The following is a 14308-nucleotide window of genomic DNA, read 5'->3' on the forward strand; positions in this document are numbered from 1 at the left end:
AAAAATTACCATATTTGACAAACCAGAAATGTTATACTTATTTCTCTGTGCTTTTTGCACATAAGCAAATACATAATATTGTAATAGATTAATGGAATGTATATAATCTTCATTTTATCATTTATGAGGTAAAAAAGTCCAAATTACAATTACTATAATCTGTAAAATCACCTCATACAGATTATGGAAAGTTGTAAGAAGTAAAAAATTTTTGTTTCCCCCTTTTCATAGAGCACACAGAACTCACATAGAACCACATACACGCACACAGAAAACATCACTTACTATGATTTATAAGCAGTTTTCCTCATGAGGACCAAAACATTTTCCCACAAGGACAAGGATTTCATATATTGCCATCTTTGTGGGGACATTTTATTCCCATAACGTAATATTTACCTGAAAAACACACACACACATTGAATACCAAAACACTATGTTGTTAACAAGAGATATCTGATTCTCTAGTGTGCACACTAGATTCTGAATCATGCATGAGGCTGTCTGTGTGGGAGAGAAACCCTATCACCCAAACATTAGCCTTGCTATCCATGGATTGAAAATTGTGCCACTATGGTTGTGATGACAACAACAGATTATTGTGAGGCAAACATTGTAAATAAAATATTTAAATGTCAGAGTCCTAAACAAAATCTTTCCCCAACCAAATGTAATAAATTGATACAAGATAAAATGTCACACTACATTATTTATGTTGATGTATGTGGTTTCCAAGGCAATTCTATGTGTTCGCTAAGGTGTTTTGAGTGTTTTAGTGTGTTTCTATGCCGTTGCTAGGGTTTTGCGTCCTGGCCCAACAAATACAAAACACATTGTTATATGTAGCTTATATATACAGTATACAGTATCAAACTGTTTGATCTGTGAGCAACGTGAGCAAAGCTGAGCAATGGCTGACTGAGGCTGAGCCCGGAGGAGCCCTAGGGTCTCCCAGGCCGAGGTGGAGACGTGGGCCTGGGGGCTTGTGGTGTAGCCGGGGACTCAGCCTCACGCTGAGCTGGTGGACGGGAAGCCGGGAGCTGACGAGACACAAAGAACTAGCAATGGGGCAGAGCCGAGGAGCTGAACAACACCAGCGGTGCCGATGGATCCAAGGGACTGGACATAACCAGCGGAGGGGAAGAGACCAGGTGGTCAGGCAGGGACATTGGAGGAGAAAGATTTCTGGACGGGACAAGAGCATCCAGATCGCCGGGTGAAACCATAGTAGAAGGCGAGGAGGGTGGGGACTCAGGAAGGAACTGGATCCACAGACCACAGATCTATAAGGCAGATGTCTACTCTTGGCTCTGGGAATGGACTGGGAAGCTTGCAGCGACTCCGAAATGAACCAGGTGGTAGACTCTAGCCCTTCTCTGCATTGCTAATGGTGAAAGGTGGAGTCAGCCTGCCAGAGCATCCATCACCAATATTCCACCAGTGGCCTACTCTTGCAGGTGATGAGGCAATGGTGCTGGTAAGTCCATTTTATATGTCTTTCAGGTTGGTTATTCTGTTACACATAGTCGAGGAATAAGGAATACGAACAACTAGGAATACTTCAAATAGACTTTACTGTAAAACATAGGAGAAATACGATATAATCCGAGACAATAACCGAGAAAGGACTGAACAGAACGAACAGGGAGTATATACACATCGTAAATGAGGGAACTAAACAGGAACAGCTGGACAATGATTAACTAATGAGTAACCTAGGTGAAAAACTAGGAATTCTGGAGAAGAGGCACAGAGCAAACGGAAAAATTCACTGACAGAAACTCTAAAAAAACATGATCGTGACAATCCCTATATGTAGATTCTATATGTGTGTGTCACAGACACGCCAGGCTCCACCATCAGCCAATCGCAGCACACCCAGTCACCAGAGTACTGATCACCGACACCTGCACCTCATCAGCACGCCAATCACTAGCAGTATAAAGGACTCACACTCACGCACAGTCTTCGTCCGGTCTCGTTTGCATCTAACTTGCCTGTATGCTAGACACTAACAATGCTACTGACACTCTTTGCACCACTCTAACATCTTGCTTAGATGACTTCTGCCCCCTTTTAACCAGACCAGCCCGCGCCACCCCCCTCTGCCCCCTGGCTCTCTGATGTTCTCCATGAGCATCGGTCGAGACTCAGGGCTGCAGAGAGGAAGTGGCGCAAATCTAAAGATCCTACTGACCTTAGCTTATATCAGTCACTCCTTTCTTCTTTCTCTACTGATGTCTCTACTGCTAAAACCACATACTATCACACTAAAATTAACAATTCGACTGATTCCCGCACACTTTTCAAAACCTTTTCTTCTCTTCTTTGCCCTCCTCCCCTCCCTCCCTCATCAGCTCTTACAGCTGATGACTTTGCCACATTCTTCACACATAAAATAACAACCATCAGCGGCCAATTCTCCACACCACACACTGACAATAACATCTTAACGGAAAATGCACAAACCCTCTCCTCCTTCTCCATGCTCTCCGAGGCAGATGTTTCAAAACTCATCCTCTCCAATCACCCTACTACCTGTCCCTAGACCCTATCCCCACTCCGCTTCTTCAGGCCATCTCCTCCTCAATTCTACCTGCACTCACTCACATAATCAATTCTTCCCTTCACACTGGAACATTTCCCACAGCTTTTAAGCAGGCTAGGATTACCCCACTGCTTAAAAAACCCACTCTGAATCCAGCACTTTTAGAAAACTATCAGACCAGTATCCCTTCTTCCTTTCATTGCGAAGACATTGGAGAGAGTTGTATTCAACCAACTGTCTACTTATCTCACACAGAACAACCTCCTTGATGACCACGAGTCTGGTTTCAAGAGTGGCCACTCAACTGAGACTGCCTTGCTCTCAGTCACTGAAGCCCTGAGACTGGCACGAGCGACTTCAAAATCATCAGTACTCATCTTGCTGGATCTGTCTGCTGCTTTTGACACCGTTAACCACCAGATCCTCCTGTCAACACTCAAGTCGAAGGGCATCTCGGGAACTGCACTCCAGTGGTTCAAGTCTTACCTCTCAGGTAGGTCCTTCAGGGTATCTTGGAGAGGTGAGGTGTCCAAGTCACATCATCTTGCTACTGGGGTACCTCAGGGCTCAGTGCTTGGACCACTTCTCTTCTCCATCTACATGTCATCACTAGGATCTGTCATTCAGGATCATGGTTTCTCCTATCACTGTTATGCTGATGACACACAACTCTACCTCTCATTCCAACCAGATGATCCAACGATTGCTGGTCGTATTGCAGGCTGCCTGACAGCCATTTCTGCCTGGATGAAGGACCACCACCTTCAACTCAACCTTGCAAAAACGGAACTGCTGGTGGTCGGTGCCAACCCAACACTTCGTCATAACCTTTCAATTCAACTTGGGTCGTCAACCATTACTCCTTCCAGGACAGCCAGGAACCTTGGAGTGGTGCTGGATGATTGTTTAAGCTTCACAGATCATGTTGCTACAACGGCCCGGTCCTGCAGATTTGCCTTGTACAACATCAGGAAGATTAGACCCTTCCTATCGGAGCATTCCACACAAATTCTTGTCCAAGCTCTTGTTCTATCCAGACTGGACTATTGTAATTCTCTTTTGGCTGGACTTCCAGCATGCACTGTCAAGCCTCTTCAATTGATCCAGAATGCTGCAGCAAGACTGGTCTTCAACGAGCCAAAGAGAGCGCACGTCACTCCTCTCTTCATCAGTCTGCATTGGCTGCCAGTAGCTGCTCGCATCCAATTCAAGGCTCTGATGTTTGCCTATAGAACAACTGCTGGCTCTGCACCGCCATACCTTAACTCGCTACTTCAGACTTATGCGCCCTCCAGAAACTTGCGCTCTGCAAGTGAACGGCGGCCTGTGGTGCCATCACAAAGGGGCACAAAATCACTCTTATGAACCTTCTCCGGGTCTGTTCCTGGCTGGTGGAATGACCTGCCACGCTCTATCCGAGCAGCTGAATCTTTAGCCACTTTCAAAAAAATGCTAAAGACGTATCTTTTTCGTCAGCACTTGACCCAGTAATAGTTGCACTTACCTTGATTTCTATTTTCATTCCATCTATTTGTGTATTATTTAAAAAAAAAAAAAAAAAAAAAAAATCCTTGCTACGAGCACTTTACTGTCATAACTGTGACTTCACACAGCACTTACATACTGTTGTTCTCATGTTGATTTGATTGATTCTACTGTTCTCATTTGTAAGTCGCTTTGGATAAAAGCGTCTGTTAAATGACTAAATGTAAATGTAATGTAAATGTATGCTTACCTCAAGGACTCCTAGCGAACCACTTACCTGTCTCCAGCGTCTCCAGTTCTCCTTGTGTGAATTCCCTCCTGTGTGTGAGTGTTCTCCGTATCCTTCGTTAAGTTCCTCCAGCATCATTCCAGTACTCCAGTTCTACAACCACAAAAGGACAGTATCACTATTCTACTCATCACTCATCATCACTGCTTTGTGTTCTACTCACCTGCACTCCTGTTTAACTCTGCTGGTATCAATAAACATCCCTGTTTGTGAAATCCTGTCTCCGACCCTTCTGTAGTGTAACAGAAGACCGGACCATAACAGTCAGATACCAGCATGAGTCACCCGGATCCATTCCAGGAGCTTGTGGATGCTTTGTGCCGAGCACTCACTCCCTGTTCATCTCCACCAGCACCAGCAGTTACTTCCGTAAACACCGTCATCACTCCTTCACCTCCAGTTCACGCCAGTCCCATGGCCAAACCAGCACCCTACTCAGGATCGGCGGAGGATTGGAACGGTTTCCTCCTGCAATGTGCGCTGGTCCTGGAGATGCAACCACACCTCTACCCCACTGACACTTCAAAGGTAGCGTTCATAATTTCTCAACTCCAAGGCAAAGCTTTACAGTGGGCAGATTCCCAGGGTCACAGAATGGTCCTGTGGTTCAATCCTATACCTCCTTCGTGACCCATTTCCGGGAAGTCTTCGGCAAACCAGTTACTGACTCTTCCATTGGTGAGAAACTATACAGCTTAAAACAAGGTTCAATGTCTGTCAATGAATATGCTTTGCAATTTAGAACACTAGCTGCCTCCAGTGGATGGAACGAACAGGCGCTCATCACCACCTATCGGCAGGGTCTGGATCCCAGGGTGCGGTTGCATCTCGCTGCATACGAGGATTCCATTGGCCTCGAGTGCTTCATCCAGCTGTCCATCCGCTTTGGCTCTCGTATGCAGTCGTGTATAGAGGAACACCAGGGCCAGCCACTGTTTAACACCCTCCTCCGTCGATCCGAATCCGTCAGTCCTCCAGAACCAGCCAACGAACCCATGCAGATTGAAAATTCAAGACTCTCATCTACTGAACGTCAAAGACGGCTGACCCTGAATCTATGTCTATATTGTGGTGCTCCTGGGCATGTCATATCTGCATGCCCAATCCATCCTCCGTGTCCCACGGTGAGTGCCATCTTTCCCTCCATTAAAAAGATGAAACCACTCACTACTGTTGTCAATCTTACTGCTGCTGATGTTTCTATTCCAGTGGTGGCGCTCCTTGATTCAGGGTCAGCAGGCAACTTCATCTCCGGCGCCCTCTGTCGACAACTCAAACTCAAGACCTCGCCCTCTCTGACTATCTACCAGATCCACTCAATAACGGGCAAACCCCTGAGTCGAAGACATGTGAGTCGCTGTGCTGGCCCCCTCCAACTACGAGTCGGAGTATTACACCTAGAGGAAATTCACCTGCTGGTTCTGGAGGAATCCACCTCTGACGTGGTTCTAGGGCGCCCATGGTTGGAGCAGCATAACCCTACCTTCTCTTGGAGTACTGGTGAGATCCTGAAGTGGGGCGATAATTGTTTCTCTAACTGTTTCTCTGAGTTTCCAGTTCCTAAGTCTCCTCGTTCCAAGGATATCTCCATTTGCACCACCTCCATCGAAAGTCCAGTTGAAAAACGTTCCGTGGACATACCATCTTGTTACGCCCCCTTTAGTGATGTCTTCTGCCCGGAAAGAGCCTCCGATCGATCTGCTTCCGGGTGAGCCAGTGCCCAGGGGAAGATTATCGTGCACTCAACAAAATAACAGTTAAGTTCCGTTATCCCCTTCCTCTCGTCCCAGCAGCTCTCGAACATCTCCGTGGTGCCACTGTGTTCACCAAGCTGGACCTCCGCAGCGCGTATAACCTCATCCGGATATGCGAGCGGGACAAGTGGAAGACCGCCTTCGTCACGCCCACCGGCCACTATGAATACCTCGTGATGCCGTATGGCCTGGTCAACGCCCCCTCCGTATTCCAGGATTTCATCCATGAGGTGCTCCGGGAGTTTCTCCACAAATTTGTCCTGGTCTACATCGATGACATCTTGATCTACTCCCGGAGCCTGGCCGAAAATCGCCACCAGGTTGCAGAGGTCCTCCAGCGCCTGAGACAGTTTCATCTCTTCCTGAAGACAGAAAAGTGTTCCTTTCATCAACCCTCTGTACACTTCCTGGGATACATCATTGATCACAGTGGCATCAGGATGGACGAGGGGAAGGTAAAAGCCATCAAGTCCTGGCCCACTCCATCCACCATCAAAGAACTTCAACGCTTCCTAGGATTCACAAACTTCTATCGTCGATTCATCAAGAATTATCCTGGATCCAAAAATGTCAAAGTGGACGCCCTATCTCGTCTCCATGATCCTGAAGAAAAGACCGAAGAACCAGAAACTATCCTCCCCAAATCTATCATCGTGAGCCCCATCTCCTGGTCAGAAGAGACATTACCCTCCTCCAATGCCTCCACAAATGCTCTGTTGGGTTGCCCACCAGGCTTGCTTTACATCATCAGGACACTACGCACTCCACTCATTCACTCTGCCCACACGTCACTTGGCACTGGCCACCCGGGGGTCAATGAAACCCTCTCGCTGCTGAAGGAGCGCTTCTGGTGGCCGAACATGGCAGCTGACGTCAGAAGGTACGTGCAGGGCTGCAGGGAGTGTGCATCTCCAAGAGCCCTCGCCATCTTCCAGCCGGCAAGCTCAATCCTCTGCCCGTTCCTGATCGACCCTGGTCACACCTAGGAGTGGACTTTATCACCGACCTACCAGCATCCGATGGCCATACCTGCATCCTTGTAATCGTAGACCGATTCTCCAAGTCATGTCGTCTGATCCCCCTGAGAGCTCTACCTACCGCCATGGAAACTGCTGAACTCATGTTTAATCACGTATTCAGATACTATGGTATTCCCGAAGACATCGTCTCAGACAGAGGACCTCAGATCATCTCTCGGGTATGGAAGGCTTTCCTATCACTCCTAGGTGTGACCGTCAGTCTCTCCCGGCTACCATCCTCAGTCGAACGGGCAGATGGAAAGGAAGATCCAGGAGATTGGTCACTTCCTCCGTACCTTCTGTCACGGCCACCAGGACTCTTGGAACCAGTATCTGGGTTGGGCCGAGTACGCACAAAACTCTCTGCGTCAACCATCTACTGGACTCACTCCATTCCACTGCGTACTCGGTTACCACCCCCCACTGTTCCCCTGGACCGGGGAACCATCGAACGTTCCAGCAGTTGACTACTGGTTCCGAGAGATCGAGAGGGTCTGGGACTCAGCACACCCCCAACTGCAGCGAGCCCTGCGCAGACGCAGGATGACAGTGGACCTTCGTCACTCCAACGCTCCCTCCTACCAACCGGGACAGAAGGTCTGGCTGTCAACACGGGATATCAGACTGCGTCAGCCCTGCAAGAAGCTGAGTCCCAGGTTCGTTGGCCCGTTCTCCATCACCAAGCAGATCAACCTTGTCATGTATCAGCTTCAGCTTCCTCCACAATATCGGATTCACCCCACTTTCCATGTCTCACTTTTAAAACCTCACCACCCTTCTGTTTCTGTCTCCACAGAGCCTGATGTGGCAGCCGCCGAACCCCCCCTTCCACTCATCCCGGACGACAGTACAGCCTATGAGGTTCATGAGATCTTGGACTCCCGGCACCGTGGTGGTCTGCTAGAATATCTTGTGGACTGGGAAGGCTACGGTCCCGAGGAGCGCTCTTGGGTCCCCAGAAATGACATCCTCGACCCCAATCTACTGCAAACTTTCCACACCAACCATCCCGACAGACCTCCCCCACGTGGAAGAGGACAACCACCACGACACCGGGGTCCTCGGCCCTCAGGAGTGGGCCGTGGGAGGGGGGTACTGTCACAGACACGCCAGGCTCTACCATCAGCCAATCACTGCACACCCAGTCACCAGAGTACTGATCACCGACACCTGCACCTCATCAGCACGCCAATCACTAGCAGTATAAAGGACTCACACTCACACACAGTCTTCGTCCGGTCTCGTTTGCATCTAACTTACCTGTATGCTTACCTCAAGGACTCCTAGCGAACCACTTACCTGTCTCCAGCATCTCCAGTTCTCCTCGTGTGAATTTCCTCCTGTGTGTGAGTGTTCTCCGTCTTCTTCGTCAAGTTCCTCCAGCATCATTCCAGTACTCCAGTTCTACAACCCCAAAAGGACAGTATCACTATTCTACTCATCACTCATCATCACTGCTTTGTGTTCTACTCACCTGCACTCCTGTTTAACTCTGCTGGTATCAATAAACATCCCTGTTTGTGAAATCCTGTCTCCGACCCTTCTGTAGTGTAACAGTGTGCTGCAATTGACAAAATTTTATTTGGAGAGGCAGAACTGAATATGTTAAAAGGAAACCAATATTTAGTAGTTTATCAGAAAGAGGATTACATGCTCTAGATTTTAACATGTTTAACAGTATAGTAATTCATAGTAATTAACTGGATCAAGCACTGTCTTAGTGAAAATAATTGTGTATGGTTCTTTATCCCCAATTGAATCTTTAATAAATGTGGTGCTCTAAATTTTTTACTTGCCTATGATTTTAAATGTACTAAACTCCCCATTAAGTCATCCAAATTTCACGAACAAGCTTTAGATGCATGGAAATTAGTCTACAAATAATTTTTTTTTCTCCCCATTCCCTGTTATTTGGAACAATCAACATTTATTGTTCATAAACAAGACTATTTTTGGAGTGTTTGGTTTAACAAAGGTTTAATTTTTGTTACAGACTTGATCAGGTTACAGGTGATCTATATAATTACACTGAATTTGTTAATATTCTTGGGATAAATGTACCTTAAAAAGAATACTTATAGGCATAGTTCACCCAAAAATGAAAATTCAGTCATCATTTACTCACTGTCAAGTTAAGAAGATATTTTGAACAATGTCGGTAACCATGCCCCAATGACTTCCATAGGCCCTGTTTGGTTACCCATATTCTTCAAAATATTTTCTTTTGTGTTCAGCAGAAGAAAGAAACTCGTACAAGTTTGGAACATCTTGAAGGTGAATAAATGATGACATTTTTTGGGGAACTATCCCTTTAAAACTCATTCGTCGTTGTTACGTCCAGAGCCGAAAGGGGTTTTGTTGTACTATGCTTTGCATATGTTTTTCTCTTTCTCTCTCTCCCCACAGACCAAGTGTTACCACCTGACTTCATTAATGAGTATCCAGTTATGATTGGATGATGGGAGGGGAGAGAGAGTATTTAAGCTGCAGCTATCATCAGAGCTGTGTTGGTGATGACTTGACTGTATGCAACAGCTTTGAGGTCTCATCTGCAACCCCAGACTTGATGTTGTAAAGGAAGTATCTCGTGGCTCTGTGTATCTTTACCTCATTTGTTGCACTTATTGAAGTAGAGTTTCTGTCCTTTGTCTCTCTTATTACACTTTAAGATTGAGACTTGAAAGATAGAAGTGACTTCTATGATCATTTATTGTATGATTTGATTAATTGTCGATGGTATACTTGAAGTTTGATTTATGTTTCTTTATTGTGGGGTTAGTAGGGAGGTGGGTGCCATTTTATTTTGAACTTTTTCTCTTTTTTAAAGAGTAAGAACTTTTTTACGTTAGCTAGGGAGTTGTCTTATTTTGCTGTACTTTTTTTTTTAGTTTAGGTAACTTGGGTAATTTTGAGTTAGTTGTTTTGGCAATACCCCATTCTGAATCTGATTTTTCTTTTGTTTGACTTTGTAAATAAAAACTACATTCTTTTGTGAAATATGTGGTTGAGTTGTTGTGAAACAATTCTGGGTCTGGAGATGGGGTGGCTTCCTGCTGTTGCACATTCACCACCATCTATTTTGCTGTTGCGTTCCTCCCATAGACCAATCAGGAAATCGTAACAGTTGTATTTCCCCGAAACTACTTCACCTTATTAAAAATGAAAAAAAAAAAAAAAAAAAAAAAAAAAATAAGCCTGTAGTTGGTTCTTTTCCAGATCTCACTGTTGGGGGCCTTTTCCATCAGGGATAAAAGATTTAATAACCCCACTGATAGTAATGTAATATATGTAATTGCCAATAAAGTAAAAAACAAAAAACTCACATAAAACTGCTTGGAGATATGAAGGTTGAGGATCCAAATGCAGTAGTTTATTGAAGGGTAATCCAACAACAGGCAAAAGGTCATAAACACAGTCCAAACAATAACAGGGCACAGGCATCAAAACAGGATGGAAACCAAATGAACACTCAGAAATGCAGTGCTGACACATACAAGACTTCACCATGAATGCCAAAATGAACCAGGCTTATATAGGCAGGGGTAATGAGCTAATGAAATACAGCTGAAGACAATCATTGATGATGAGTCCAAACAGAGAATTATGGAAAATGTAGTCCATGAGGGAATGACAATAGTCTGGGTTGGAGTGCCCTCTGGTGGCTATTAAAGGCACTCAGCTGGTGATCTTGACACTTTAAAATAGTAAATAGATATTATTCATGTAATATTTTAGTAAAAAACTTCTTTAAACTTACTTTATTAGTAAGTTTAAAGAAGGGTTCTTGTCATTATGCTGTTGTTGTAAAGAGGAGTAAGAAACAATCTTACATTTATTTTTCAGTTGTACTTACAGTAGGTAATATATATACTAAACTATTTTGGTCCCAAGTTTCTTTGTTTATTTTTGAGTTGTTTTACAAGTTTGTTACTATAACTGATAAAATGGTCTTGTTTATGAAATGTGATACCAGTTTATTGGAAATGGACAATATAATTAAAATTCATATTTTATTTCTCAATACAGGACATCATAAAGCTGTTAAGACATATTGACTGTTGAAAAAAGATACTTGATGTATTAGATGATTGATTTTTGATACAAGATGCAACATTTTGATTTCATTGTTTCAAGTGTTCTTATGACTCTATATTCCCCTATTGTAAACTCAATTAAAAAATAAATAAATAAATAAATTAAAAAATAAGTTCCTATAACTACCATTGTGAAAGCCCATAATAAGGCAGGCAATGAAACAAAAGAAACAGGAACTAAACACAGGAAGTCAGAACACAGGAACAAAGTGAACAAAACAATACTTCAAAATAAGAGTCAATTAAACACAAGATAATCGAACAGAAGAGATTGGAATCATGACAGACTTAAAATACATATATAATACCAATGGGGCAATAATAATTAGGTCAATACAGTGTCAAAATTAAGTAATCTAATGAATTTTGAAAAATGCTGAAGCACTTTGTACTGCAAGATACAGCATTAAAATATGCATGCATATTTTTGGACTTCAAATCTGAAATCACTCTGAACAGTTTGCATATTTATAAAAATGTATTCACAAGTTTACCCGAATGGAAAACGAGTGTCAGATAATGTGTCAGTCATTACAGAGCTTGGGACAATTTTATGGGCCCTTGGGTGGGTGGAGGAAAATAGACCTGGAAAAAGGCAATAAAGGGAAGGAAGAGTAAGGCTAGATCAGATTTAATAGTAGAAATAGTAGCATTAAACAGAGTAATTAAAATGGGGAATACAGTGGGAATGAAGAGGCTGATGAAATAGCCAAAAAAACAAAAACCTGTATACAGGAATGAAGTTGAATTGGATTTAATGTATGGAAGGGTTGAGTGTAAAAATATTATTCAGCAAGGAACAACAAAACTATGGCACAAAGAATGGGAAGAGGGAAATAAAGGCAGACATTATTTTTCATTTCAGTCAACAGTGAAACATTCAAAAAATATAAGATTGGGAAGGAAGGACGTGTGGTTGTTACTAGACTAAGATTTGGGCATTGTGCTTTGAATTATGGGCTGGCAATAGTTGGAAAGCATCCAGATTGCAGATGCATGCGGAGATGCAGAAACTGCGTGACATGTATTGATGCAAATGTGTCATCCATCGTACAGAAAGAAATCTCACATATTCAAAGTTATTGGAATCTGGAGTTAAAATTTATTCATCAGAATCAATTCTTAGTACTAAGGACTGTGAGACAATTAAGGTTGTTATAATCTTTTTGCATCGAACTGGACCTTAAATAGGATATAACCTATTAAGCGTAGTTCTTCATATGAACTGAGGAGGGCAGCAATACGCCTCTGATGCATATAGTCTGCTGCAAATATCAGAAGAAGAAGAAGCATGTTTACATGAAAGAGAAAGAGAGAGAGAGAGAGAGAGAGAGAGAGAGAGCAAGATTCCAAAATCTTTTTAATGAATCCACCATTTTTTGTAGATCTGATAATGGGGTGATCATAAAGAAGAAGGGCAAACAAAATTCAAAATGTCAGTTTTCAAACACTGATTCATGAACCAGAGCAAAGTTTCTTTGTCTAACATGAAAAATATGACCAATGAGTGTTCACAAGAACATAGATCTCATTAATTATTAGAGTAGATGCAACAACAGACATTCTTAGAAACTCAGTCTACTAAGTCAGTCCATTAATAAAGTCATCCAGTAAGGGGGCTTTGTATAAATGTAGTGCTGTGAATGGTGTGGAGTGGAACCTGAACCCCTGGCTCTGAAGTTTGCGCTGGGCTTCCATCCTGTCTTTGCTTCTGGACTGCTCTACAGCAAATAATGCTTAGCACTCCACCACCCACCTCAAGCAACACTACGCCCAACCAGCCAGTGAAGATCGCTGCTCCCCATTCCCGTGTTAATAAGACATTAGCATTCGAATCTGTTAAATGTGTAGTCCAGGAGACCACCACCAGTAACGGCAGGCCACTTACAACAAACGATGGCCCGGAGGCAGCTTTAAACCATATATTCCTAGGATAATGTATCCACCCAATAGCGTAAACTGCCATGGCAATAACTCCCATTCCGATAGATGTGATGATGAGGATTTTCCAGGTGTTGAAATGTTCGGTCAGAAACAGCAGAGACTGATAGAAGGTGCAGTGAAGCCTTCCAGTTGTGTGGTGTTGCCAGTTTAACCACACTCCATCCCAGTACAATGGAAGTGTTGTTGTGGTGTTTTCCACCCTTCCACCTACTTTCCACATTGGTAGAAATCTTGTAAGGATGGTGCAAAACCAGCCTGCACTGGCCAACCCAAAACTAGCAAACTCAATTTTTATATCCATATGTCCGTGTTTATTCAGGACCGTAGAGCAGATCTATTTCCCAGAGCACGGAAACCAGCTGTACTGCATTCCAGCTGTGGGCGGAGAAAACACTGTGGTTGAAATGTGGAGGATCCTTTTGTGTTTTTGCCATGGTTTCATAACAAATCCCTCTTTTTCCTCAGCTGATGAGACATGAATAGTGAGCTGAGGAGTGGGTATGCTTACTCATCAGTTCTGACAAGGCTTAGTTCTCTAGTGCAAAACAACTCCAGAACCTTAACTGAGACACTGATAGCCAGAAAGTACTTATTTCCTAGATTTGTGTTGTTATTAGGTTGATTGTTTTGCAGGAAACTCCATTCATGCCAGAGGTTAATAAAAAGTTTGGTCAAAAACTTTTTGGGAAAATGTTGTCCATGAAAAAATTATTTGGTCTTTGGTAGCAAACAAAACAGAGATGATGGCATAGGAGGAGAACAGGGATGGATGTAAGTAACACAGATCAGTTGTAACACTTCCAATTTCTCCAGTCAGGAACAAGTAACAAATCACCTGATTCACTTCACACATGCTCAGTTTGATCCTTTTTCCACATGTGAGGAAGTAGAGACCCGTGGCAGACACAGCAAAACTAATTAGATGAAAGAAAGTGACTTTTTTGCTTCATTAATTTTTGTGACAGCAATGCCTGCTTTGTAGTTTAACTCATCAAAGTTAAATTATGTTTGTGTGTATTATTGTGTCTTTGTGGATATTTATGTTATGTCTTTATGTAGACAAGAAGCACAAAAAAAGTGTATTCCTCTTAGGAAACTTTAATAACTCTTTTGAACATGCATGATAACATGCATGCATATGCTCAGCATTCTCTGTTACTTCACAGCACACATAT

General features: G+C 43.4%; 1 protein-coding gene across 1 annotated transcript; it reads right to left on the reverse strand.

The window, feature by feature from the left end:
• Positions 1 to 10443: 10443 nt before the first annotated feature.
• On the reverse strand, positions 10444 to 13823 carry LOC125249613 (claudin-4-like). Its single transcript, XM_048161932.1, has one exon. The coding sequence runs from the start codon at positions 13432 to 13434 to the stop codon at positions 12793 to 12795; it is 642 nt and encodes a 213-aa protein (XP_048017889.1). The 5' UTR covers positions 13435 to 13823; the 3' UTR covers positions 10444 to 12792.
• Between the last annotated feature and the right edge of the window lie 485 nt (positions 13824 to 14308).

The sequence above is a fragment of the Megalobrama amblycephala genome, linkage group LG16 (genome assembly GCF_018812025.1).
Source record: "Megalobrama amblycephala isolate DHTTF-2021 linkage group LG16, ASM1881202v1, whole genome shotgun sequence".
In the NCBI taxonomy this organism is placed as follows: Eukaryota; Metazoa; Chordata; class Actinopteri; order Cypriniformes; family Xenocyprididae; genus Megalobrama; species Megalobrama amblycephala.